Genomic DNA, 26,858 nt, shown 5'->3' on the forward strand with positions numbered 1-26,858 from the left:
TAAAATGAGAGTTCATCTATTCATGCATTCATTCACTCGAAAAATCATTAACGAGCAACTAACTACCTTGAGCTAGAATCTCTGCTGGGGCCCTTGCCCTTGGGGACTGAATGTAGGGGGCAGACCACAGACAGATAAATAAGCAGATGGTGTGAGGCCAGCGCTACAAAGAAAGAGTGTGAGAATGACTGACTGACTGAATGAATGAATGAATTGTAGATCGAGGAGAGGAGAAGGTGGATGAATGGCCCGGGGAGGGAGCTCCCATCCTCCTGCCATCACCCTGGGAGGACAGGCGCTCTGCAGAGAGTCTGGCCCTTGTCTGAGATGGGGCAGCCTGCTGGCCTGGCCTTATGTTAGCTGGAGAGAAGGTATTCTGGGAGGAGGTATTTTCCCTAGGCTTTTGGAGCAGGGGCCATTTCCCCCTAGGGGCACCAGAAATGAAACTGCTAGCCACTCAAGGGAAAAACAGAGCTCAGTTCACCCGTAAGACCAAGGGCAGCCAGTGAAGAGGACAGCTGCCCTGGGACATTCAGTAAAGTGCAATAGCATCAAAATGCTACTGAGGAGGTCATGTTCCCCAAGTTCAGGGGCGAGCTGGGACTAAAGGCAGCAGAAGAATCTCCTTCCTTCCTTCCTTCCTTCCTTCCTTCCTTCCTTCCTTCCTTCCTCCCTCCCTCCCTCCCTCCCTCTCTCCCTTTCCTTCTTTCTTTCTTTTTAACTGATGAATTCATAAAAGTGCTAACAAAAGATCAAGATAAAAAGAAATTAATTACGTCGGACTGAGTGAAATGATGAGGATGATTATAATTTTTGTGACTTTCTGTTTGAATAAAATAAAAAAAAAATCCCACAAGGACTCAGAGCCAAAAAATATACAAATCAATTTTCACTGCAAAGTAAAGGAGCTGTTACAGTGGAGGATTCCTGGACTGAATGTCAATATTATGACATAGTATGAATGTGTTTCGTGTTTGGTAATTGCAATCATTGTTACTTTTGTTGTGGTCATCCATTTACAATGCTTGGTGTCAGTTGATTTATCTCTTGTAAAAATAAAATACAGTCTGTGTGTGTGTGAAAAATAAAGGGAAAGCAATATTTAAAAAAATAAGAAAATCAAATTTATTTTGACAAAATACGGACTAAGCAAAGATTTAACTTAAATTCCAAGGTTAAATTCTATCTTGACTCATATCAAGATCACTTATAGTAACCAATAGATAATTCCTGATCATAGTTAAATGAACTTGTGAAAAGCTCTTAAACTGTTCCTACAATCTTTTATATATATTTTTTTCTTAATACCCTTTTCTTTGGGAATAATGTTAATTTACCTGAAATGTGCAAAGATAGTACAGAGAGTTCCCCTGTACCCCTCACCCAGTCCCTCCTAACTTGCATAACCAGGGTACGCTTGTCGCAACTAAGAAACCAACGAGGGTACAACACTAGTAACTAAACTTGAGACTTTATTTGGGTTTCTCCAGTTTTCCCATTAATATCCTCTTTCTGTTCCAGGATACAATCCTGGGTATCACATCACGTTGATTTGTCATGTCTCTTCAGGCTTCCCTGGTCTGTGACAGTTTCTTGAACTTTCCTGGTTTTTCATGTACCCTGTGTGAATTTTGTAATCAGGAAAAGAAAGGCACGACGATGAAGAAGATGAAGATGAAGATGAAGACGACGATGATGATGATGACTTATGCCCGGGAATGCCTTCGTTTTTATCTCGGTGGGAGGCAAATGATCGGCTTTTTCTTTCTCTGTTCACCGGAACAGAAGAGGAAAGGCAGTGCTGCCCGGTATCTATGGGATCCACAGAGGCTGGACGCCTTAATCCCTGCCCTCTGCCCTCTCGGTCCCTACTCCCGCCACCGTCAACGCCACCCCAGCGCGTGGGCCCTTGGGCGGAGGGCGAGCCGCGGGCCGCGGGTCCCCTCCCCGGTTGGGCGAGCGCGCGGGCGGCCCCCGGATCAGCTGTTCCGCAACCGGACTCGGCCGCCCCGCCCCTGCCCAAGTCTTAAAAGCCTCTCTCGCCTCCGAGCGTCCGAACTGCCTGCTGCCCGTCCCGGCCAGGCGCCCCCTGCAGCATGGCCTGGAACACCAATCTCCGCTGGCGGCTGCCGGTCATCTGCCTGCTCCTGCAGGTGGCCCTGGTGGTCCTCTTCGGCGTGTTCGTGCGCTATGACCTGGATGCCGACGCCCACTGGATCGAGGAGAGGATGTCCAGGAACATTTCCAGCGACTTGGACAACGAATTCTACTATCGGTACCCGAGTAAGTCCCACCACCTTGCAGGCCCAGCTGCGGCATATCCGAGCTGTCCCCACCGGGCTGAGGGCCCCGCCTGGCCTCACCTCCGCAGCCTGCTGCTCAGGAACATGGGGCAGGCAGGCGGGAGCGGAGGAGGAAATGCTGCCCACAGGCCCCCTGCCCCGCCCCTCTTAGGCTCCCGACCAGGGGGACTTCCCAGTGTCTGGAGATCAAGCTTGGGAAGTGGCCCGATGTACACAAATTCCTTTCACCCCCTGAAAACTCACTGAGGAGAGCTCACTCCTTCCAGGTGCCGCCAGAGACCTCCAGCCTCCCTGTCAGAGAGCCCTTCTTGATATCTTCCAAAGACCTGAGTCTCATCTTGGTCACCAACCAGTGGGTGACTCTGGTTCCCTTGTCCAGCTGTGCCCATGCTCTCCATGTTAAGGGGGTAGTTCCAATGTCGAGGGCTGCAGGGGTGGCTCATTGGCCTACCAGCCCAGCTGCTGGGAGAGGTGTGGGGGACCACGGCACCTACCACCTTTTGGCTTGGAGAGGGAGAAAGAGCACCCCTGAATTCTCTCGCATCTGTGGTGCTGTGGTTAAGAGCATGGCCCTGGAATCACCAGACCTCACCTCTATCATGGCTCTGCCATTAACCAGGTGGGTGGCCTTAGGCAAATGTCAACAATGCAGAAACTCAATTTTTTCATCTGTCCAGTGACGATAATAATAGATCCTACCTCCCAGGAGTGGGTTGAGACCTTACACATAAAGTTCTGGCCTGGTGCTGGGCATGGAATCCTCACTTCATAATGGAGCAATTGCTAGAAGAGCACTAAACACAGAGGCCCTAGGATTCAGGAGTTAGAAGAACTGGCCCAAGGTCACTCGGGTCGGCCCAACCTCCAGACTCCCAGCCCAGGACTCTTTTCATGCCCTTGTGCTTTCTAGTTTTCCACACCATCTACCAGAAGCCAAAGACAATCTTTCTAACTGTTGGTGCTCACATAGTCATGGACTGTTGGTTTTGGAACAGTCATCTATACAAACTGGTCTTCCCTCCATGGCTTGTACACCCTCAGTAATGGGATTCTACCCATCGTACTCAGATCCAGTTAAATAAGTACACACATTCAGGATGGCAGCCTGCATGAAAAGAAGTAGAGGTGGAGGAGACTGTAGGCCCCGTGGGAGCCAGCCACATTAAGTGCCTCCCAAAAAGCCAGCAAAATCACAGGCTTCATTAACAGAAATATGGTGCCTAAAAGAAGGGAGGTGAGAGAAGAGGGTGCCCAGCGTTGGTGACACCACAGCCTCTACTGGGCTCCACTCAGGGCCATGTTTTAAGAGATCTTGACAGCTGTAGCCTTGGAGTTTAGACTCCAAATCCACCTTTCACATTGCTCACTTTTATGCTTCTTGGCAGGGGACTGACCCAGCAAATGGTGAGGCAGGCAAGCTTGAGACCCTCCTTTGCCTGTTTCACTCCTTCCCTCCAGCTCTTGCTTCTCTGTTGGCCACAGGAGCCAGCCCCTTGGTAAAGCATCAGGGCCAAGGCCTCCCATGGGCGTTTATAGGTCCCCCATGTGTCTGTGCAGTGGAAGGTCTCAAGACCCTCTAATAGGAGCTACAGAACCACTCCAGTAGGGGGTACAATCCTCACATCTCCCCAGCTCCTATCCCCACTCTCTCCACACCCACCCACTTCCTTGCATGCTCTACTTTTATTCACTCAGTGATCACTTATCTATAGGGTGGCCGTATAATTTATCAACCAAATGACACTTTGGAGAGTGAAGAGGTAGGAAATTTGTGCTAGTAGTAATTTGCCAGGACACAGGCATAAACCATGACTGTCTCAGCAAACCAGGGCTTATGGCCACTCTGGTCAGAGAGGTACACCCCAACACTGCAGGCCTCAGCAAGGGGGTCAAGTGCTCTGTGCAGAAGAGATCTGTGACAGCTTCCTGGAGAGCAGTGGGATGGTGAGGAGGGGAAAGCAGGGCAGTTAAGGGGTCCATGGAAAGAGCATGCGGGGATGTGGGCTGAGCGGCTCAAGTTTGTGAAAAGACTGGGAGGGAGGTCACTAAGCGGGATGAGGTAGTCCCAGCCATCAATGAGGGCCTTGAGTTTCTCCTGCCACGGCCGGGGCGCTCTTTGTCATCTGAGCAGGAAGTGACAGAGAGGAGAGGAGTGTAGGGAGAGAATCTCGGCCTCAGGATTCCTTGGCAAGGGCAGGAAGTAGTGGCAGCAACTCAAACCGAACATGCAATCTCTCCATAAGTCATCACCGCCTCTGCATGAGGAAGGCAATGTTATGACTCTCATTTTACAGGTGAGGAGACTAAGGCCAGAGAGGGGAAGTATCTTGCAAAAGTCACTCAGCTAGGAAACTAGTGAGCCAGAGTAGGAGCTCCGGGGACCTGAGCCCACCCTGCTACACTGCCCTCCTCCCCCTAGTCTCACCTTTCCCCTCTCTTCCTGCCCCTCTTGCTCCCAGTGGCCATGGTTAGGAGTTGGAGCCCAGGTGGGGCCCTGTGCCTGGATTCCTGGACCTCAAGGCAATTCCCAGGGGCGGGGAGTGAGGGCAGCCCTTGTGGTACTTTCAGGATTCTTGGTTCCAGGCTGTCAACACCTGTGTGGGCCTCATTCCCACCCAAGGGATTAGTGGAGCATCTGGGCATCTCGGTTTCCAGAGGAGTACTGCTCCAGCTGGCTCAGGCTGAGGCCCGGGAGTGCCTGAGGACAACTTCCCAAGCTGGGCCCCTTGGCGGCAGGCACAGAACCAGCTGGGGACCTGCCCTGGCAGTGGCCTCAAAGGCCGTGCTGCAGGCACCGGCTGCTGAACACGAACTTCCTCCTGGGCTGGTGCTCTGGGGCCTGAGGGTCTCCAGGCAGTGTCTGGGGGAAGTTGGCCTGAGGAGGAGCCATCAGAGCCTTGGCTCTTGAAGCCTCCTGGGAAAACTAAGGGAGAAGGGAGGTCACCCAAGGTAGAGGATGCCACAGTTTCAAACCTTAAGGACTGTTTCATGAAACCGAGGCAACAAGGCTTGACCTGTGCTCCTGGGAACCTGAACCTCAGATTCAACTCCATTTAATAAAAGACCAATGTTCCCACAAGCAGAAGGCAGTGTAACCCGGTGGTTGACTTTGGAATTAAACAGATCTGGGTCCATCACTAAATGGAGTAAGCCACCTCCTTAACCATGCTGAGCCTCAATATGCTCATCTGTGAAGTGGGAATGTTCTTTAATGCACAGGCTCTCCTGGAAGATTGAAGATGACGGGTGGCTGGGAGGGCACGTCTCATGGCATGAAACCAGAGGACAGTAAATGCTGGTATCGAGCTTACTCAGAAGGGAGTGAGTGCTCTGTTGCTGAAGGTGTTTAAGTGCAGGCTCAGCATCCCTTTAGAGATGTGGCCGAGGAATGTCTCTTCCAATATTAGTTTGAACTATTATAGCATTTAAATTCCTTTGTGCTCTCCCCACTTACAAGTGCTTTTTGCATGCTCTGTCAGGCAGGGAGTGTATTTGTTTCTATTTTATGGTGCCGGTGATGGAGGTTAGAGACTTGCCCAGCTGGTCAGTGGCACAGGCAGGGGTGAGGCCAAGCCCTCCCACTGCACAGCCAACCAGCTTCCCCCAGTCTCTGCCGCATTGCTACTCCCCGGCCACCTCCCCAGGAGGTTTTGCAGTGATGGGGTGGTTCTTTGGTCGGCTCTGAGGCATGGGGGAGGTGGGCACAGAGCCTTGGGGAATTGAGGGGCTGGCCAGTATGTTTCAAAGGCAACAGGTTAGGCTGGGCTGGCCTATAGAGCATGGGAAGGGCTGGTACCCAGGCTGCTGCAGGGCACCACTCCTGCTATGCTGAGGCAGCAGAGGAGGGAGAGCTGCCATAGCCCGTCAGCATGGGAAGCTTTGTCCTCAGGCTTCAGAGATTTTTGAGACTTGGCCAGCTTCAGGCCAGCTTCATTAGGGACCCATAGGGAAGAGTGAGCAAGGAAGCGGGTGCAGAACAGCTGTGTACTGGTGCCCCCTTGTGGCAGCTCTCAGAGCTGGACGCCAGGTGCCAGACTCGCCCTATCAGGGACCTCCCAGTGGAGAGCAGGTTCTGGGCTGGGCTGCTTGAGTCACTCCAGGCTGGGGAAGGAGGGGGAAGAGGGGAGGTGTCTTAACAACTTACACTGTCCTCCAGCAAGTCTCCAACCCAATGCAAAGCACCTAGTCAGTCTTGAAAGAGAAAAAGAGAAGTATTACAGTAGCTAATATGATTGCACAACTGCTAAAGGGCCAGGCCTATGCCCAGGGCTTTGGTTGGATGACCAATTAAATGTGCACCACACACCTCTGAGCTCTGTTACTATCCCCCACTTTACAGAAGAAGAAACTGCAGATCAGAGAGGTATGTCCCTGCTGAAGTTCATGCACTCTGGACCTTCACACTATTTTTTTTTTTTTAAGATTTTTTTTTTTTGATGTGGACAATTTTTAAAGTCTTTATTGAATTTGTTACAATATTGCTTCTGTTTTATGTTTTGATTTTTTGGCCACACAGCATGTGGGATCTTAGCTCCCCAACCAGGGATCGAACCCACACCCCCTGCATTGGAAGGCAAAGTCTTAACCACTGGACCTCCTGGGAAGTCCCCAGACCATTATTATTAAAAGCATTTTCAGTAGCATCAAACTTTATGAAATATAAGTTAATAAAGTGGTACTTCTAATGAGGACTTTGGGAGATAAAGAGAGATGAGCAAGAGAATGGATAGGGAAGGTGCCCAAGGAGAGAGAAGCTGGCATCTGTGTGCCTGAGGTGGGGGGAGGAGAAAGAGACACCTGCAGAGAGGGTCAGAGACAGAGGTCAGGGCAGCCAGGGAGTCACAGAGAAGGACAGAGAACTGGCCAGGTGGGGACAGTTAGGGAGAAGCCCTGGGAAGCTGAGGCCTCTCTTCTGCTCCACAGGGAGAACAAAGGCAGCCCTGAAACTGCACATCACCCCCCAGGAAGGCCGCCTCCAGTGCTCTTCAGCCCTGCCCCTGCCCGCATGCTTCCTCTGCCACCAAACAGCTGACACCCCGCTCCTTGAATGGCCCCCACTTTCTGTGATGCTACCTTTTTCCAGGGGTTCCCCCCACCTCCTTGCCAGCAGCTTCCCTGTCTGGTCTGTTAGCTTCAAGGCAAGCTAGGAGATCCTCAGCTTCTGGCTCCCACTCACCATTCCCACATTCCAGCTGCCAGCTCTGTCTGCAGGTCTGCCTGATCTCAAACCCCAGCTCCAAGCCGCAAGGCCAGGATCCATTCCTCCCACATTACCCTGCCCAACACTCACCGCCACCCCTGGGGTCATCTCAGACTCCCACAACCAGCGCTAGTCCCAGCACCTCCCTCCCACCCCGGCAACCTCCTCCTCCTTCCCTGTGTTTCCCCACAGCTCTGCCCTCCTGCCACGTCCCCTCCCTGCTTTTCTAATTGTGGTCTGAATGTGTCTTCTCCCTCTCTTTCCAGTCTGTCACCCATCAGTTCTTCCCAAGAATAACCATAACACCGTGTATGGTGCTTCACATACATTAGCTCAGCTTCCTCCACAACAGTTAGAAACGTGATAAACCATGAAACATGATAATACATGAAATCAGCTGCACACGTTGTGAACCTAAGCTGAGCTGCTGTCTGTTTGTGTAGGTCTGCGCAAGAAGCGCAAAGCTCAGCGCACCATAGTGGGGCGACACCCACAGCTCTCTTGCATCGCCTGCTATGCCCTCAGCCCTTACCCAGCAATGTGCCAGGGCCTCCTCTCTCAGCCTCGTCCAGGTGCCTGCTAGCCAAGGGGTCTATGGCTGTGGCCTGGGCCTCGGGGAAGCCTGCAGGGGAGACAGATGAGGGCAGATGGGGGCTGGCAAGCATAAGCATTGCCAGGCTGCTGTGGGCACCAGGGCCTATCCGCCCAGTGGGTAGGAGACTTTGGACGGTAGAAGGCCTGCAGCGTCCCCTGATGGTGAAATCCCACCTGGGCCCTAGGCTGGCATATCTGGGTGCTGCTGAGATCATGACAGTAACCATTGATTCACTCATTCATTCATTCCTGGATTTTTATGGGGCATCTACCTGGGCACTCTCATAGACAATGGAGAATACCAGAGTGAACGAAACAGGCTTGGCCTTCCCTTCTTGGAGCTTTATAGTCTGGTGGGCTAGACAAACAAACCTAACTACAAATTGTAATAAGAACTAGAATAGAACGAAGAGGGTGCTGTGAGGGAAAGAACCAAGTTTAAACTCAGGGGTCAGGAAGGCCTCTGTGATGAGGTGACATTTTGCCAAGATCTGCAGGAAGAGAAGTTGCTTGGCCATTCTGTGGGAACAGCATCCCAGGTGGAGGGACCACCATGGGCAAAGACCCGGAGTGGGACCAAGCACAAGGGAGGCCAGTGACACCGGGGCACAGGAGGGAGGGGAGGACTGAGGAAAGGAAGAATGAGGAGGCAGGTGGGTAGGCCAGGTCTGGTGGGCTCTGCAGTTCACTTTTATTCAAAAAATGTTTTAATTTGGAAATCATTCCAAATTTACAAAAAGTTGCTAAGACAAAAATAGTACAAAGAACACTGTATACTCTTTAACTCCGATTAAGCTATCTGCTCTTCTCTCTCTCTCTCTCTCTCTCTCTCTTTTCCCACATAAACACAAGCACATACACACACTTACTTTTTCCCTGAACTACTTGAGAGTCAATTGTACACATCATGGTCTTGTAGCCTTAATTACTCCACAATGTTTCCTAAGAATAGAGGTATTCTCTTCTATAACCACAGTGATCAATTTCATAAATTTACATTGCACAGTACTTTAATATACTGTCCCTATATAATTTTGTCAGTTGGCACAGTAACAACCTTTGTAGCACTCCCTTGCACCTGCACCCACCTCCCACCCCGGCCAAGTCCAGGATCCAGTCTAGTGTTAGGTGTTGAATTTATTTGACCTGTCTCTTTAGCCTCTTTTTTTTTTTTAACATCTTTATTGGAGTATAATTGCTTTACAATGTTGTGTTTTTGCTGAATAACAAAGTGAATCAGCTATGCGTATACATATATCCCTGTATCCCCTCCCTCTTGTGCCTCCCTCCCACCCTCCCTATCCCACCCCTCTAGGTGGTCTCAAAACACCAAGCTGGTCTCCCTGTGCTATGCAGCTGCTTCCCACTAGCTATCTATTTTGCATTTGGTAGTGTATATATGGCAATGCTACTCTCTCACTTCGTCCCAGCTTACCCTTCCCTCTCCCTCTTTAGCTTCTTTAATCTGGACCATTCCTGTGCATGTAAAGCACCTAGCACATGGTCTGTCCCATAATAGATGCTCAAAATGGGCAGCCTTTCTTTATCTTTTACGATATCGATTTTTTTCAAGAATACAGCCTCACCCCTTTCTAATAGCATGTTGCCCATTTTTTGTCTGATGTTTCCTCATGGTTAGAGTGGGATTATGCATTCTCAGCCAGAGCACCACAGAGGTGATATGTCCTTTTCAGAGTATCTTCCTGAAGGAGCACATTGTCCATCTGTCCCTCACTGGTGATGTTCATTTTGATCACCCAGTCAAGATGTTGCCCAATTTCTCTGCCGTATAATTACTGGGTGCTTTTTCCCCTCCCTTGCAACTCATAAGCAGTCTATAGGGAGACCCTTTTAAGACAAGGGAAATGTCCTGCTCTTCATAAAAATTTGTCCCTGGATTTCAGCATCCACTGATGGAATCTTTGCTGTGAAAATTATGATTTTCCAACTTCAGCGCTCATTCCACATTTAACTGTCAGGCTGGCAGCATTCTGCTGTAAGCAAGAGCCCTCCCTGCTATCTCATTTATTTATTTACCTATTCTGAGTTCCTATATTTTTATGGTTTTAATTTGTTATGGTAACCTAATTATTTTGGTGCTCAAATTGTCCCAGAATTGGCCAATGAGAGCCCTTCCATCTGGCCCCTGTGTCCTGTGACACCTGTGGTAGTTCCTTTTAGTGCCTTATACTTTTGTAGCTGTCTTTGCTTCTCAAAGCTCTTTGCCTTCTGTTATTTTCTGGGAATCTAGAACCATGCAATGTTAGCCCTAGGAGGACACTTGAGATCATTCTAATCCATCCCTTTAGTTTTATCATTGAGAAAACTGAGGCTCTGAGAGGGGAAGTGGCTTGTCTTTTCTTTCTTTCTCCCTTCCTTTCTTTCTCCCTCCCTTCCTTTATTCCTTCCTTCCTTCCTTTCTTTTTTGCTGCACCATGCGGGATCTTAGTTCCCTGACCAGGGATCGAACCCATGCCCCCTGCAGTGGAAGTGCAAAGTCTTAACCACTGGACCGCCAAGGAAGTCCTGGAAGTAGCTTGTCGAGGCCACACTGTGAATTGGTAGAAGGGTTGGGTCAGAACTGAGAATTAGACTATACCTAAGTAACAATAAATGATAATCAAGTAGCAATAAATAATGACATGCCCATTTGGAGCATCTATTATGGGATAGACACTGTGCTAGGTGCTTTACATACACGTCTGCATTTAATCTCTGCAACATCTGTGAGTAAGCATTGCAGAAGGTGCTGAGAATCAAGTATGTTAAGTGACTTTCCAGAGACATCTAATTCAGGTCTCAGTGATGCTGGAAGGTGTGCTTGCTGGGAGTGGGGGTGGGATGTGGCAATGTTTCTGGGGGTGATCAACCGATGTGCATGGCCAGTCAAGGGACTCCTAGGCTAGATAAGACTAACTTCTCCATAGTAAAAGAATGGAGCTGAGGGGGCAAGGCCCTAGACCCTGGGTGTAATCCACAGCCTGGCCCCAGTTTCAAATGCCTAGCTGCCCACGCCCACCCTTGGTGAGAGTGGTGAGGGGGAGCTGTCATCTCCCGAGGGGGGGCTCAGGCATTTCTTGGCCTTAAAACCCAGTGGTCTAAGTGGTCTAAAGTTGGGGGGCCCACCTCTGTTCCCCTAGACCAGTTCACTCCAGAAGGTCTTTTTTTTTTTAATTGAAGTATAGTTGATTTACAATGTTAGGTTAGTTTCTGGTGTACAGCAAAGTGATTCAGTTATACATATATATAAATATATTTTTTCTTTTTTTTTAATAAATTTTTTTTAAAAGAAATTTATTTATTTATTTATGGCTGCATTGGGTCTTCGTTGCTGTGCTCAGGCTTTCTCTAGTTGTGTAGGGCAGGGGCTACTCTTCATTGCAGTGCTTGGGCTTCTCATTGTGGTGGTGCAGAGCACGGGCTTCAGGCACGCAGGCTTCAATAGTTGCACCACGTGGGCTCAATAGTTGTGGCGTGCAGGCTCAGTACTTGTGGCTCACAGGCTTAGTTGCCACAAGCATGTGGGATCTTCCTGGATCAGGGACTGAACCCATGTCCCCTGCATTGGCAGGCGGATTCTTAACCACTGCACCACCAGGGAAGTCCATTCTTTTTCATATTCTTTCCTTTACGGTTTATTACAGGCTATTGAATATATTGAATAGTTTCAATATAGTTTCAATAGTTTCTATTCAATATACTGAATAGAACTATTGAATAGTTCCCTTTGCTATACAGTAGGACCTTGTTTATCTGTTTTATACATAGTAGTTTGTATCATGACTTGATGGGGGTAGTAGTGGCTCCTCTACTTGCAGTAGAGCCATTCATTACTGCGCCTAGCCTCAGGATCCAGATGCGGGCATGGCGGGACCGGCTTCGGGGGCGGCCCGCCCCGGCCAGCGGCAGGGAAGACACAGGCTCTGTGTCGGGCGGAGCTGGCCCAGACCTAGGGCTATGGCGGGTCTTCGCCAGGCCGCCAAGACCCTCGGCTGCGCTTTCCCCCCAGGCTTCCAGGACGTGCACGTGATGATCTTCGTGGGCTTCGGCTTCCTCATGACCTTCCTGCAGCGCTACGGCTACAGCGCCGTGGGCTTCAACTTCCTGCTGGCGGCCTTCGGCATCCAGTGGGCGCTGCTCATGCAGGGATGGTTCCACTCCTTTGACGGACGCTACATTCTCTTGGGCGTGGAGAAGTAAGCGCGGCGCCGGCGGCGGGGCGAGCACAGTGGGCGGGGCCCCGGGTGAGGGGAGGGTCCAGGGGCGGAGCCCGGGGCTTGGGGCTGTGAGCTGGGTCCTCATCGTCCAACCAGGGTACCCGGGGCCCTGCGACATACACCACACACACTCGCTCACTCACTTCCTGATCAACGAGTCCCCAAGGTGGGAGTTCTAATGGTGTCCAAGTGCTGTTGGAGGCTTTCCCTCCTCCTAAGACGCGGGCTGCAGGGACACAAGGCCAGGCTTCTTCTCTCCAGGGGCCAGAGCCAGACCCTCCCCTTTGACACATCAAACATCAAAATTGCCCTGAGAGACCTCAGCCAATGGAACCCACGGAGGGGGCGGTGTTGCGGGTGGCAGAGGAGGGGAAGGAGTGTGGGGCTGCCTGAACCAGCCTCCTAAGGTTCATTGTGGACGGAATGGAGTGCTTCTCCCTGACTTGCCGGTATCCCCACCCACGGAACAGGCATAGGAAAGAGCTGAGGCAGGTGTGGAGACCTAGGACTGAAGCCCCTCCCTGCCTCAGCCTCCAGGGGGCACCTTATCCCCATCTCTTCTCACCACTATCCACATCACTTTTCTCTGTGATAATCTCTTGGTCTGGTGAATACCACCACCCCCTCACATCAGGTAACTCAGCCCCTCCCTCTGTCTGAGGAGACCTCCTAGGAGCCTCAGTGTATCCCTCCCCCCAACACCACCACCAGGTTATACAATAAATTTGCCAACTTGCCAAAAACCAAGTTGCCAAGCAGTCACTTCACTGAATGTCTCATTTATCAAACTCTCTAGGCCATGGCAACTTGTGAAACCTATAGCAATTTGTGTTGCATGGGAGAAAATCAGAAAACCAAGTCTACAGAAAGGGTTTAGAGGCAAATTGTTATAAACCACGTTTAAAGTGCAAATCCCTGCTGTCACATATAGGGCACCAACCAGGTATCATAAGCCAGGTGCCTGAAATTTTAAACATATGCCAAATATTTGCAAAATATTAATTCACTTAAGCCAATTAGTGACTCCATGAATTAAGAGAAACAGGAAAAACAGTCGACTAGATAGGAAATGTTTCGGAACCAAGAAGTCAGTCTTTTTGTATATAAAATCCGTGACATGCATATCACTCTACTGTTTAAGATACACAAGAAATTCTCATTCCCAAAGCCATAGACCCAAAGCATAAAAATATCTGTAATATATTTGATTGGCCACCATAGCAAAATAGCTATGGCTAAATGCAAAACAAAAGTATACAGTTTTTTAAAATGTTCAAAGGGAATTATTGTAAACTTTTGTGAGTTAAGTTTTTTGAACCAGTTATTTAACAAGTTAGTCACTTGACAACTTGAGTTTTGGCAAATTGGTTTTCAGGGAAATGATTTTCACCAACTGAGCCAGAGCTGATCTCTGGTGCCCAGGGCTGAGATGAGCATGTCGCCCCCAGACCTGACCTGTGGACCCTTCTCCTGGCTTCTGTCCTGTCCCTGCTGCCGAGTCCTCCAGATCGTACCTGTCACTCCAGGGTAGTTCCCCTCTGCAGGCCCTGCCTGAGAGGTGAAATCCAGATCTCCATCTCCTGGGAGCTGATGGCCCAGGTGTGGGCTTTGGTACTCTCCCTATCACTCCTTCCTAGTGGTCACCTCTGTCAGATGGTCTTCTGGCTGCAGTTATGGGAATTGGGGCAAATAACTCGGCCTCTCTAAGCCTCCATTTCCCATCATTGGTTCGGGTGTGGTACAGGAGGGCCTGAGCAGTACTGAGCAGGCATTTAGGTGCCTGGCACTTAGCAGCTGTCATTGTTCATGCAGCCAGGCCCTGGGGACTCAGCAGTGAACAAGGCTCATAGTGAAGCATACATTCCAGTGAACATCCTTTGTCTGGGGAGGGACCCCGAGGGAACAGTGCCCTGCCCCCACTCCACGCACTGACCCTACAATCAGCTGGCTTCTTACTTCTCACCTCCTGATTCACACACACACACACACACACACACACACACACACCCCTGAACATGGGGGAGGGGCACTCCCCTGGATGTGACTGCCTTAAGGAAGTAGTAGCCCCTGCTGTCCTTACACGAACTCCAATTAACAACGCTCATGACTGGGAGAGCCACGCTGAGAGTCTGCCTTGGAATCCAGGACAGCGTTGCTGCTGGCAGGGCCCATGGAGGCCTGGGTTAGGCAAAGTGGACACACGAATGGAAACAGGGTCTCCTCTGACCACATGATGTCCGCCTCTGCTGGCTGGCTGGGCTTTCAGGGTCCACACTTAAGGAGCGCCTATGTGCCCCTCTGCCTCCATTCTCTCTGTTGGCCTTTCTGCCCCCTCCCTCCACCCAGCCTCTGGCTCCCTACTGCCTGCAGGAAGGCCCCTCTCTCTCCCTGGACACATATCCTCTCTCCCAAGTAGGGTGACGAGGAGGTCACGATAACTCAAACGCAAGCAAGGCCCTGGTAGCCAGCAGGAGAGGTGTGTGCACAGTGAGAGATAAGGATTCGGAGGCAGAGACCACATCTGGTTAGAGGAACTGGGGAAGGCTTCCTGAAGAGGAGGCAGGTGAGAAGAGGTTCTGGAAGGGCAGGTAGAAGATGGAGGGCAGGGCAAGGCCCCAAATATGGGCCACATTCAACAACAGCAGCCAGACCACTTGGATGCCTTAAACGCAAGCTGCCTGCAAGGAGGGGTGGGGGCCTGAGATGGGGCCCGCAAAGGCAGGGTGTGACATCTAGTATGTACCACTGCTGTGCTGGATACTTCACATGCTATTGCTTTCAATTCTTTTTTTTTTTTTTTGCTGTACGTGGGCCTCTCACTGTTGTGGCCTCTCCCGTTGCGGAGCACAGGCTCCGGACGCGCAGGCTCGGCAGCCATGGCTCACGGGCCTAGCCACTCCACGGCATGTGGGATCTTCCCGGACCGGGGCATGAACCCGTGTCCCCTGCATTGGCAGGTGGACTCTCAACCACTGCGCCACCAGGGAAGCCCTCTTTCAATTCTTAGAGTAGCTCTAAGATGCTATGTGCCCATTACCACAGATGATGAAACTGAGGCTCAGAGAGTTTAGACCGCCAGCCCAAACCCACAAGTGACCAAAGTCTAGGTTCAACCTAGACTCCTAGACTCCCCAGGGCTTGGAGTGCCACTTCTTGCTGTGGCCTCAGCCCCTCCCCTGACCTGTCTCCCCACAGCCTCATCAATGCGGACTTCTGCGTGGGCTCTGTCTGTGTCGCCTTTGGGGCAGTTCTGGGCAAAGTCAGCCCTGTCCAGCTCCTCATCATGACTCTCTTCCAAGTGACCCTCTTCTCAGTGAATGAGTTCATTCTCCTCAGCCTGCTAGAGGTGAGCAGGGGTCAGAACAGGGATGGGGGTGGAAGGGACACTTGGATGGGGGCAGGAGGGGGACAGAGAAAGAGAGAGCTGGGGAGACATGCCAGCTGAATTCAATTCAAGCTTGGCAAGTCACTTAACCTTCTGAATCTCAGTTTCCTCATCTGTAAAGCGGGAGTAATGACATTTATTGGGCAGGAATGATAGTCCACCTGGTACATCAGTCCACCAGCTAGGCAGAGAAGTGGTTCCTCACATGCTGATTTTCTCTCTTCTTTCTCTTTCCTGTATATCAGATGGAAAGAATGGGATGTTCCTGCACATCCTCTTCCACACACATATTCCCAGATTGCTCTGCCAAGAAAAAGGCACAGTAGATTGAAGGGGCAGATCAGTAAGAAAAGTTCCCAGGGGAGTGGCCAAGGTGGATATGTATAGCTTCACAGGTTGCACAACTCCAGAGGTGCCATTCACGTGGACCTCTATGGCAGGAATGATGCCCCCTGGAGTTGGCCAATTCACTGGCCCAGGTAAGGGGCACCTTAGGCTGCTGACTCTTGCTCAGACACCTCTTTGGTATATTTGCAGGTGTAGGGATTATTCAGGGACCCCATCCATTTCTTAGCCCCCAGCTCCTCTATATTTGGACTCTGCCTGAAAACCCCCAGGATTTTTGGGGTTTTTTTGTTTTTTAATACAAAAGTTTATTTCTCAGAAGCAGGGAGATCAGGGCTTGTATAGTGGTTCCTCAGTATCATCTGGGATCCAGGACCCTAATCTTTTTTGTTCCACTATTGTGAGCACATGATTTCTATTCTTTTTCTTTTCTTTTTTTTTCGGCCATGCTGTGCACACAGGATTTTAGTTCCCCAACCAGGCATCGAACCCATGCCCCCTGCAGTGGAAGCACAGAGTCTTAACCACTGGACCACCAGGGAAGTCCCACTGACAGGGTTTTTGTTTTCAGGCCACCCTACATTCAATCATTCATTTTGTCATTTTTTTTCAGCCACCAGACTAGTCCAAGCCACCATATCCCTTCCTCCTGACTCATCTCTCTGTCTTCATCCTTTTTTTTTTGGCCGCGCCAGGCATGTGGGACCTTAGTTCCCCTACCAGGGATTGAACCCACGCCCCCTGCAGTGGAGGCGCAGAGTTTAACTACTGGATGGCCAGGGAAGTAAGTCCCTCGCTGGCTTCATCCTTGCCCCACCCACCACCTCAGGCTAATCTCCACCAGCAGCCATGGTGACCTGTTAATAATGCATATAAGACCATTCCCCGGATTAAAACCCTGGTTTTTAAAATTTCACTTCAAATAAAATCCAAACTTGTTATAAGGCCCTACATGTTCTGGTCCCAGCCTTTTCTACAAGCTTATCATCTACTCTCTCCCCATCTTTCTGTGCTCTGGCCATACCTCGCTGTCTGCTCTTCAAACACATCAAGCTTGGTCCCACCTCAGGGCCTTTGTACTTGCTGTTCCCTTTACCTGGAATGCTCATCTCCCCCAAGTCCTTTTTTTGTGGTCTAAACTGGAATCTCACCTATTCAGAGAGGCCCTCCCAGATTCTCCTACCCAGTGTTGCCTTCTACCTTACCTCTTCCCAGTCACTCTCTCTCTCATTGCCTTAATTTATCTTCTTCATAGCACGTATCCTTATCTGATAAGCATGGGAAACCTTATCTTACCTGGACCGTCTCTATTCCTGGCACCTGGCCCAATGCCTAATAAGTTCTCAAGAAATATTTGTCAAGGGAATGAATTTTGGAGTCTAACTGCATGTCAGGCAATGCTCCAGGCACTGGGATACAGAGGTGAGCAGGACTCTTGTTTCGATCCCAAGGAGCTCACAGTCTAGTGAGGGGGCCAGGAAGCAAATAAACAGTGGCCATGCAGTGAGACAAGGATTGAGCTCCAGGGCTAGGTGGCCTGAAGGGAGGGGAGGAAGGCCTGAACCAGCATCTGGCAGGTCAGGGAGGCTTCCTGGAGGAAGAGATATCAAAACTAGAAGTCAAGTAGGAGATAACCAGGCAAAGGAATGAGCAAGGGCATTTGAGGCAGAGGAAACAGGGTAGGGAGAGGAACATGGATCTTCAGACTTTCAGAGGCTGTGTTAAAGAGTCTCAACTTTATTTTTTTGTTTGTTTGTTTTTGCCTGCACCGTGCGGCATGTGGGATCTTAGTTCCCCGACCAGGGATCGAACCTGAGTCCCCTGCATTGGAAGCGCAGAGCCTTAACCACTGAACCACCAGGGAAGTCCCAAAGAGTCTTATCATGAGGGCAGTCGGGAGCTATGGAAGGTTTCAGGCAGGAGAGTGACACGGTCAGACACATGTAATGGAAATGTCACTTTGGCTGTGGTGAAGAGAACAGTTGGAGGCAATGGGTCCGGTTAAGAGGCTGTTTTAGTCACCCTGGTGAGAGATAATGGGACTGGGTTAGTACAAGGAGAAGAAAGTGGATGATACAAGAGTTATAAGGAAGGTGAACAAATAGACCTTGGAGACTGATTGGGGTGGGTAGAGAGAAAGAAGTGAGGCTAGGTGACGGGGTACACAGTGGGGTCAACAGATGAGATCTGAAATTGGCTGAGAAGTAGTATCTTGGGTGTGAATTTAGAGGCAGAGAAGGCTCCTTTGGCCCTCAAAACCCCTCCCTGATCTGCTGCAGAAATTCTTTCAGTGCATGACAGTCTTCTGGCCTCTCTTTGAGCCAAGTTTAAACACAATAATGACTGCTGACAGTTAAGGAGCACTTGCCCTTGCCTGGGCCCTGCTCTGAATGCTTCACATGGGTTATCTCATTTAATTCTCATCTCCGAGATGGATACAATTATTACCCCCATGTTACAGATGAGAAGACTGAGACTCAGAGAGGGTAATGGGCTCCCCCAAGGTCACATAGCTAGTAGAGGCACCCACTAGGCTGGGAGTCAGGAAACTCAGCTCCGTCAACCATTCAACAGCTAGCTCTGTGACCTTGGACACAAGGTTGGGTTTCCCATCTAAAGCGAAGAAGCGAGTCTCTGATTCTGATGGGGATTTCCTGAGTGGGGAGGACGAGGAAGATGAAGAGAGGGGAGGTTGGGGGCAGGGAGGAAGACTAAATCAGTCAATCATCCACCCCTGTGGAGTGCCACATGCTTGCCAAGTGCTTTACACAAGTTGTCTAGTTTCATCCTCAAGACAGCTCTGCTAAGTCACTAGGACCTGCCCCACTTTGTAAAGGAGGAACTTGGACAGATGGGGAGGGCACCAAATCTCCCTGCTCTGACTCTGGGGGACAGGGGAGAGGAGAGGGGATGGGGCGGATGGTGGGAGGTTGGCTGGGAGGTTGGAGGGCAAGGAGCATGATAGGATGCAGGGGAGATGGGTAATGGCAGTCCGGATGGGGTGGTGTTGGGCCAGGAGTGGTGTGTAGGAGGAAATGTGGAGAGGGGAGACCCCAGAGGGCAGCGGCGAGGTCCCAGGAATTAAGATAAGCTGAAAACTAGTGGGTGACAGACTAGATAGGGCGCTGCCCTGGGTCCTAGCTTGGCTTTACCTCTTCCAGCTGTGTGACTGAGCAAGTCCTTTCCAGGCCTGGGTTCCCCATCTGGCCATAAACCTCATCTGTTAGGTGAGGATGCCCTGGCATTTTGCTGGCAGGCTTACAGCCTGGGTTCATGGATCCCCCTCTTTATTTTTTTATTGAAGTATAGCTGTACAGGGGATCCCCACTTTCTCCCCTTCCCAGTTGATTGATCTATAAGGGGCCCTAGGCTCCCTCCTGTAGCCTGTGGAGTCAAAAGACAGCTGAACTTCTGTCTGTGGGTAGGGGGAGGTGGGAGAGTGCTCTGAGGAGGGAGAGAGAGGAGGTGTCAGAGTCTTACAGGCCCCTTGTACCCCAGGTGAAGGATGCAGGGGGCTCCATGACCATCCACACATTCGGCGCCTACTTTGGGCTCACAGTGACCTGGATCCTCTACCGACCCAACCTATATCAGAGCAAGGACAGGCCAAGTTCTGTGTACCACTCGGACCTCTTTGCCATGATCGGTGAGAGCTTCCATAATGATTGAGGGCCACCGTGATGACTGAGGGCTGCCATGTTGGGTGAGGACCACTGTGACGGGTGAAGGTCACCACGAGCAGTTCAGGCTGCCATGTTCACAGCTGATCCCCATGCGCTCTGTGAGGTGGCTGCCAGCTCCCTTTGGAGGAAGTGCAGAGAGAGGTCGCCTATAGATACTTCCAGGATCCCAGATACTTGTCCCTTTCCCCCATGGGGCTGGAAGAAGTTGGTCAGTCATCCTGTGTGTTCCCTAGGATGTCCCAGGGCAGACACAATGGTAACCAGGAACTGTTCACTCCATCCCTAGGCTAGGCAAGGTGTACATTCCTATTTCCAGTGTCCATTCATTCCAGAGAATACGTATCAGCCACCCTCTCTGGTCTCTTAAAACCCAGCCCTGCCTCCAAGGAGCGCCTCACAGTGTAGTAGAGAGATGGCCATGCCACCAGATAATCTCCCTACAGTGGAGAAAAAGATTCTCCGTCAAGGTGCTGTGGAAGCCGGTGGGAGGCATTTTGCCCAGTTATGGGGTCAAGGTAGACTTCCTGGAGCAGAGTGGAAGGCTCAGTGGGAGTTAGATAGTAAGTAAGACAGGGAGGGCCTTCTAAGAAGATCCCAGCATGAATAAATCTGCAGGGGTGGGAAATAGTTGGGGCGTATCAGTCATTTGACATCTCTGTAGCTAAAGGACAGGATGCCTGCCTGAGCTCCGTTGGGCCCATCTAACACCTCTTCTCCTGGGCCCACCGGCCCTGTCTGGTCTGGCCAGGCACCCTCTTCCTGTGGATGTACTGGCCCAGCTTCAACTCAGCTGTGTCCAATCACGGAGACGCCCAGCACCGAGCTGTCATCAACACCTACTGCTCCTTGGCAGCCTGTGTGCTCACTGCGGTGGCACTGTCCAGCGTCCTGCATAAGAAGGGCAAGCTGGATATGGTGAGCGTGGGGCGGGGGAGCAGTGGGGAGCCTTGGGGGGAGCTGCGGCCGTGACTGCCTGTGCCCAGTGGGCACTGATCACCATGCCCCGTCGACAGCGCTGTGAAGCAGGCAGCATAAGGGTTATCGCACCCATCTTGCAGATGAAGAAACGGAGGCTCTGGGAGAAATGATTTGTCCAGATGACATAGCTGGCTTTAGGCAGAGTCCAGAACCACATTCTTGGAGGTTCTATTATTCCGGCTGCTCTGGATGAACTGGCTCCTCTCGTTCTCCTCCCCACAGCCTGGGTGCTGACAGCTCTTCTGGACTGAGCACCTCCCCTCTGCCAACTTCCGATCCTCCAGACACTGGCCCTCAGCCTTCCTAGCACTGCTTTCACCTGCCCTATCCCACACACCAAAGTGGTGAATCCCTTTGATGCATTTGGGAGGTTTGTGGGAACGTGGTGTTGCCCAGTGTCCTTCATATCACGTCACTGGGACGTGTTTCTGTCATTAGCGGGAGGGGCCAACCCCCATGGGTGTTGGTAGATTTTTCTGTAAAAAGACAACCACCTCTCTATTTGCTATTCTGACACTAGCTTCTAGACATGGGCACATGTGTGTCGAGACACTGCCAGGAGTACCCATTATTCCGGGACACAGCCTCGAGCCCCTGGATGCACTGGCCGATCACTGCACAGAGAGGTGGGGACTCAGGAAGCAGGGGGAAAAGAATCAGACACGCTGGCGTAGGCACATGCAGGGAGGGACATGGAATAGTGTCAAGGTCAGGGGCTGTGGCTCCACGAAGACCTGGATCAAGACACCTTTCTGCCCCTTGCTAGCTGTGTGGTCTTCAGCAAGTCCATTAACTTCCCTGTGCCTCAATTTCCTCATCTGCAAACGTCAAAAGATAACCGTACTTACCTCCTGGGCTTGTTGTGGAGAGGAAACAACATCCCCACAAGCCAGTGACGCAGTCCATGGCGCAGGTAGGCGCTCAGAGAGTCAGCTGGTGCTGGTGTAGGCTCACAGAGTCTGACATGGGTGCGTGTGAATGAAGGCCCCAGAGGTGCCTGACGTTGGCACACGGGCACGTAGAGAACATCAGACATGCAAACCTGGGCACACAGGGATGTGTGGCAGCCAGATACAAAGGGAACACGCAGATGTGCTGATGGAACTCATTGGCATGGACACAAGAACACTGATTTGTGCACACGGAAAAAGCCCAGAGCGCTGGTGTGGGTGGCACATGTGCAGAGAACACAGGGGTGGCTGTCCGAAGCCTGGGCCCAGGCTGGAGCCCTCCGCAGTCTCCTGGCTTGCTGAGATGCACTCTGAGACATCCCTGGCTCCCAGGTGGCACCCACGCATAGGAGGTCAACTTGGGCTATGGGTCAGCTCCTCCAGGACGCTACTCTGGGAGAGGACTGAGTTCCTGCCCGCTCTGCCTGCCCTGCTCAGGTGCACATCCAGAACGCCACGCTCGCGGGAGGGGTGGCCGTGGGCACTGCCGCCGAGATGATGCTCATGCCTTACGGCTCCCTCGTCATCGGCTTCATCTGCGGCATCATCTCCACCCTGGGTTTTGTGTACCTGACGGTGAGGGCCCCAGGCCAGGGTCTGGGGGCTGGAGAACGCTGGGGTCTCTGTGTTCCTGACAGTGGGGGGCGGTCCCTAGGGAGGGGGTGTGGGACTGGGGAATCCGGGGTCTCTGTATTTGGAGCCTCCAGAATCCTGGCCTCCCCACATCGTGCCACAGCCCCCTGCCTGAGCGGCACCTATCTCCCTTTTCCAGCCATTCCTGGAGTCCCGGCTGCGGATCCAGGACACGTGCGGCATTCACAACCTGCATGGCATGCCCGGCATCATAGGTGGCATTGTGGGTGCTGTGACGGCAGCCTCCGCCAACACTGAGCTGTATGGGCAGGAAGGGTAAGAATGGAGGAGGTAGAGGGAGGTTGAGCTCCCTCCTTCCTTCTCCATTCCTCCTTCCTACTGTTCCTTTCGGGTCCAAGACTGTGTCTCTATCCCCTTTCTTGCCCAGTCTGGACCACTATTTCATGGGCCTTCTCTCCTCAACCTCTGTCCTTCCATAAGGATCTTAGAGATCATCTGATCTTTCCAGTGCCCCCATTTTGTAGACAGGAAGGCTGAGGCCCAGGGGTTATTGAGCCTTGGTATCCACTCATGTGTGGGGTGGCAGCAGGCGGTGACTTGGCCTCTCCATAGGGCCCTGACCTGCCCCCTGTTTCCACCCCAGGCTTGCATTTGCCTTTGGCTTTGGAAGTTCCACACTGAGCTGGAACGCAAGCACACAGGGCAAGTTCCAGGCTGCTGGTCTCTTTGTGTCGCTGGCCATGGCCCTGGTGGGCGGCATCATCGTAGGTGAGTGGGACTGGCTGGGCCAGAGAAGGTGGGGCCTGTGGTTGGGGGACCTAAGAGTGTGTGCCAGAGGTCAGCTGAGGCTCCCAGAAACCCTTTGTCTCTGCACTTATAGCGGTGAGACTGAGGGGATTTTTCCGTCAAGGGAAAGGGCTGGGTAGGTAGAGAAGAAGTTATCCCTGACCTCCATCTTCCTTTAGGGGTCATTTTGAAATTGCCATTCTGGGGACAAGCCGCTGATGAGAACTGCTTTGAAGATGCAATCTACTGGGAGGTGAGTTTTACTGACTTGTCCCCCCACACAAGGGTGGCTGCATTCCCCTCTCCCTGGACAACATCAGCTGGGCTGGGGCCTGGGAAGTGGGAAGCTGAGGGTTGGGGGACAGAGCCTGTGTCATCCTGCTCCTTTATCCAGGAGGCTGTGTCTCCTGGGGGTTGAAGGCTTCATTCTAGAGCATTCTAGAGTAATTCCCAAAGCCTAGTCCCCTGTGCTCCCCAGAGCAGAAGCACCACCTGGGAACTCGTGAGAAATATAAATTCTCAAGTCCCACCCAAAGCTCCTGATTTCACAACTCAAGAGGTGGGGCCCAGCACTGTTTACAAGCCCTCCACCTGACTCTGATGAAAAACTCATCTGTGAACCACTGCCCAAGACCAGTGGGTTTGGGTCCTTACATGCACATTGTAATCACCTGGAGAGCTTTAAAAGCTTTCCAAGCGCAGGTCTCAGCCTCCAGAGACTTGGAGTTAATTGGTCTTGTGAAGGGCCTGGGCATTAGAATTTTTCAGTACTTAAAACCTCCCAGGTGAATCTAATATACAGCCTGGGTTCAGAATCACAGAGCAGTGCTTAGCTTCTGTATCCATAAGAACCACCTGGAAAAACTCAGTTTCCCAGAGGCTAGCCCAGAAATTCCATTTCAGTAGGGCCTGGGACTCGGCATGGGAACAAGCTCCCAGGTGGTCTTATACTAACACTTCTCCCAGCATCCAGAGAAGTGTTAGTACAAAAATCCAACTTGAGAAACATTGTTCTAGAAGCTAAAATTAGTAGAATGTCACAGAACTCAGTTTCTTTAAAAACATGCCACAGGGCTTCCCTGGTGGTGCAGTGGTTGAGAGTCCGCCTGCCGATGCAGGGGACACGGGTTCGTGCCCAGGTCCGGGAAGATCCCACGTGCTGTGAAGCGGCTAGGCCCGTGAGCCATGGCCGCTGAGCCTGCGCGTCCAGAGCCTGTGCTCCGCAACGGGAGAGGCCACAACAGTGAGAGGCCCGCGTACAGCAAAAAACAAAAAACAAAAAACATGCCACAGTCTGGGCTTTCTGTGACTTCAGGATGGCCTTCCTCCCCACGAATCATTATTAGAGGTATTTACCTGCATTAGGTGATGGAGGATGACACAGAGGGCACTTCTTGCCTCCTGCACTTCCCCCTCCTGACAAGGGCAAGGACCTAGCCTGTGTCTGTGGCCCCTGAGACAAGGGTCTGCCCATCATGGTCCTTCATTTGGCTTTGTATTATTTTATTACTGAAGTATGGTTGAATTACAGTATTATATTAGTTTCAGATGTACAGCATAGTGATTCAATATTCTAATAGATTATACTCTATTTAAAGTTATTATAAAATAATAGCTATATTTCCCTGTGCTGTATACTATATCCTTGTAGCTTATTTTATACATGGTGGTTTGTACCTCTTAATCCCCTACCCCATCTGGCCCCTCCTCCCTTCCCTCTCCCCACTGGTAACCACTAGTTTGTTCTCTGTATCTGTGACTCTGTTTCTGTTCTGTTATATTCATTCGTTCATTTTATGTTTTAGATTCCACATATAAGTGATAACGTACAGTATTTGTCTTTCTCTGATTTATTTCACTAAGCATAACACCCTCCAGGTCCATCTATGTTGTTACAAATGGCAGAATTTCATTCTTTTTTATGGCTGAGTAATATTCCATTCTCTCTATATACCACGTCTTCTTCTTTATCTGCTTATCTGTTGTTGAACACTTAGGTTGCTTCCATATCTTGGCTATTGTAAATAATGCTGCTATGCACACTGGGGTGCATATATCTTTTCAAATTAGTGTTTCCATTTTCTTCAGATATATATCCAGCAGTGGAATTGCTGGATCATATAGCAGTTTTATTTTTAGTTTTTTGAGGAACTTCCATACCGTTCTCCATAGTGGCTGCACCAATTTTCATTCCCACCAACAGTGTCCAAGGGTTCCCTTTTCTCACATCCTCACCAACATTTGTTATTTGTAGACTTTCTGATGATAGCCATTCTGACAGGTGTGAGGTGATAGCTCATTGTGGTTTTGATTTGCATCTCCTATGATTAGTTGGCTCTGTATTTTTAAAATCATACCAGAAGTTTTCAGGGTAATCCAATTTTATGTACATAACTAATAAGCCTTTTCAATTCACTCTCTTTAAATTATTTTTTAAATTATAACATGAATAGAAGCTCATTAAAGAAAATCTGGAAATAGAGAAAAATAGAAAGAAATCCCATCACCCTCATTCAAGCACTATTAATAGTCTCGATATATTTCCTTCCAGCCCTTTTTTTAAAATCGGCATTGATTTTTCATACATAGCTGAGATGATATTATACTCGATTTGGTATCCTGCTCTTTTTCTTTATCTCTCTATCATAAGAAGTGTTTTGTGTTATTACATTCTGAATAAACTTTATTTTTTTAGCAGTGTAATTATTTTCATTCTATATTTGAAGTCAGAACTTAAACTATTTCAGACACCACAATTAGAAACCACACAGATTTAATGTTGATGAAATAAACTAAAAAACATTATCAATTCCCACATGTAGAAGTTCTCTCGTTTTATTTTTTTCTTTTCTTTTTTTTTTTTTTTTTTTTTGCCATTGCACAGCTTGTGGGATCCTAGTTTCCCAACCAGGGATTGAACTGGGGCGGCCGCAGCAGTGGAAGCTCCAAGTCCTAACCACTGGACCACCAGGGAATTCCCTCTTGGTTCTGTTTTGATCTTTATAATTTATTCTAAGTTCACACCTTCTCCGTGCTGTATGCTCTTCAGCAGTGCTCAGTTTGAAGTAATATAATTCCATGTCGATGGAAGTAAGCCACCATCAAGCCATTCCCATGGCCCCTGGCCTCTGGGTAGTCTACCTGGGAGATAAGGTGGCTTCCCAGAGGAAGAAGTGAGACAGATATTCCCCAGGACAACAGATGAGGGAGTCTTTAGGATCAAATCTGAGCCTTGAGGCCAAGGTTGGGCTGATCTGCCCCACCCCTTCTGCACCTACCAATCCACTTCTGGCTTCCCCTGCATCTCCCCCTACCTCACTTTTGGACCTGCCTGCGCTTCAGGGAGCTTGCCCTGCTGCCTCTCACCTGGCACACTACTACTCCTCTTTCAAAAAGTGTGTTCAGCACAATTGGAATCCCCCCAGGCTGGGTTATCAGTCTCTTGCGTGCATTTACAACTCTTACTGTCACTGTGCACTTCACTTGAATGCCTTCCCATTGCTCTAGTGGGTCAAGGACTGTGCCTTGGCCTTGCAGTGCCCTAGCACCCTGGACAGTGGCTAAGTGGACTAGGAGCCAGATACCTGTGCGAAAGACTGCCCTGCTTTGCGGCATGCAAACTGCACGGTGATCACAAGGTGGCGCCCGCCACACACCATTTGCTGCTCCTGACTTGCCCAGGCTGTTCTAGTTCCACCAGGTACACCTGCCCGGCCTGGGGCAGGGCCCTCGGAGCTGCCTCCTCTCTCTGCAGATGCCCAAGGACCAGAAGAGTATTGTCTTCCGTTCTGAGGACCCCACCCTCAAGCCCTCAGAACCTTAA

General features: G+C 50.6%; 1 protein-coding gene across 1 annotated transcript; it reads left to right on the forward strand.

Moving 5' to 3' along the window:
• The first annotated feature begins 1,274 nt into the window (after positions 1 to 1,274).
• Positions 1,275 to 26,858, forward strand: RHCG (Rh family C glycoprotein). The gene is made up of 10 exons (XM_022564017.2): positions 1,275 to 2,283; positions 12,107 to 12,293; positions 15,510 to 15,660; positions 19,543 to 19,690; positions 20,476 to 20,642; positions 22,094 to 22,231; positions 22,428 to 22,564; positions 22,893 to 23,017; positions 23,215 to 23,288; positions 26,790 to 26,858. The coding sequence occupies exons 1-10, from the start codon at positions 2,097 to 2,099 to the stop codon at positions 26,856 to 26,858; spliced, it is 1,383 nt and encodes a 460-aa protein (XP_022419725.1). The 5' UTR covers positions 1,275 to 2,096.

The sequence above is a fragment of the Delphinapterus leucas genome, chromosome 2 (assembly GCF_059928025.1).
Source record: "Delphinapterus leucas isolate spDelLeu-1000000601 "Yukka" chromosome 2, BTC_Dleu_Yukka2, whole genome shotgun sequence".
Lineage (NCBI taxonomy): Eukaryota > Metazoa > Chordata > Mammalia > Artiodactyla > Monodontidae > Delphinapterus > Delphinapterus leucas.

Bases quoted from the DNA above. Each gene is read 5' to 3' on its own strand.
- RHCG (XM_022564017.2), top strand. From the start codon at position 2,097: ATGGCCTGGAACACCAATCTCCGCTGGCGGCTGCCGGTCATCTGCCTG. The intron at 12,294-15,509 runs GTAAGCGCGGCG...GTCTCCCCACAG, and splicing joins ATTCTCTTGGGCGTGGAGAA to CCTCATCAATGCGGACTTCT. The intron at 23,018-23,214 runs GTGAGTGGGACT...ATCTTCCTTTAG, and splicing joins GGTGGGCGGCATCATCGTAG to GGGTCATTTTGAAATTGCCA.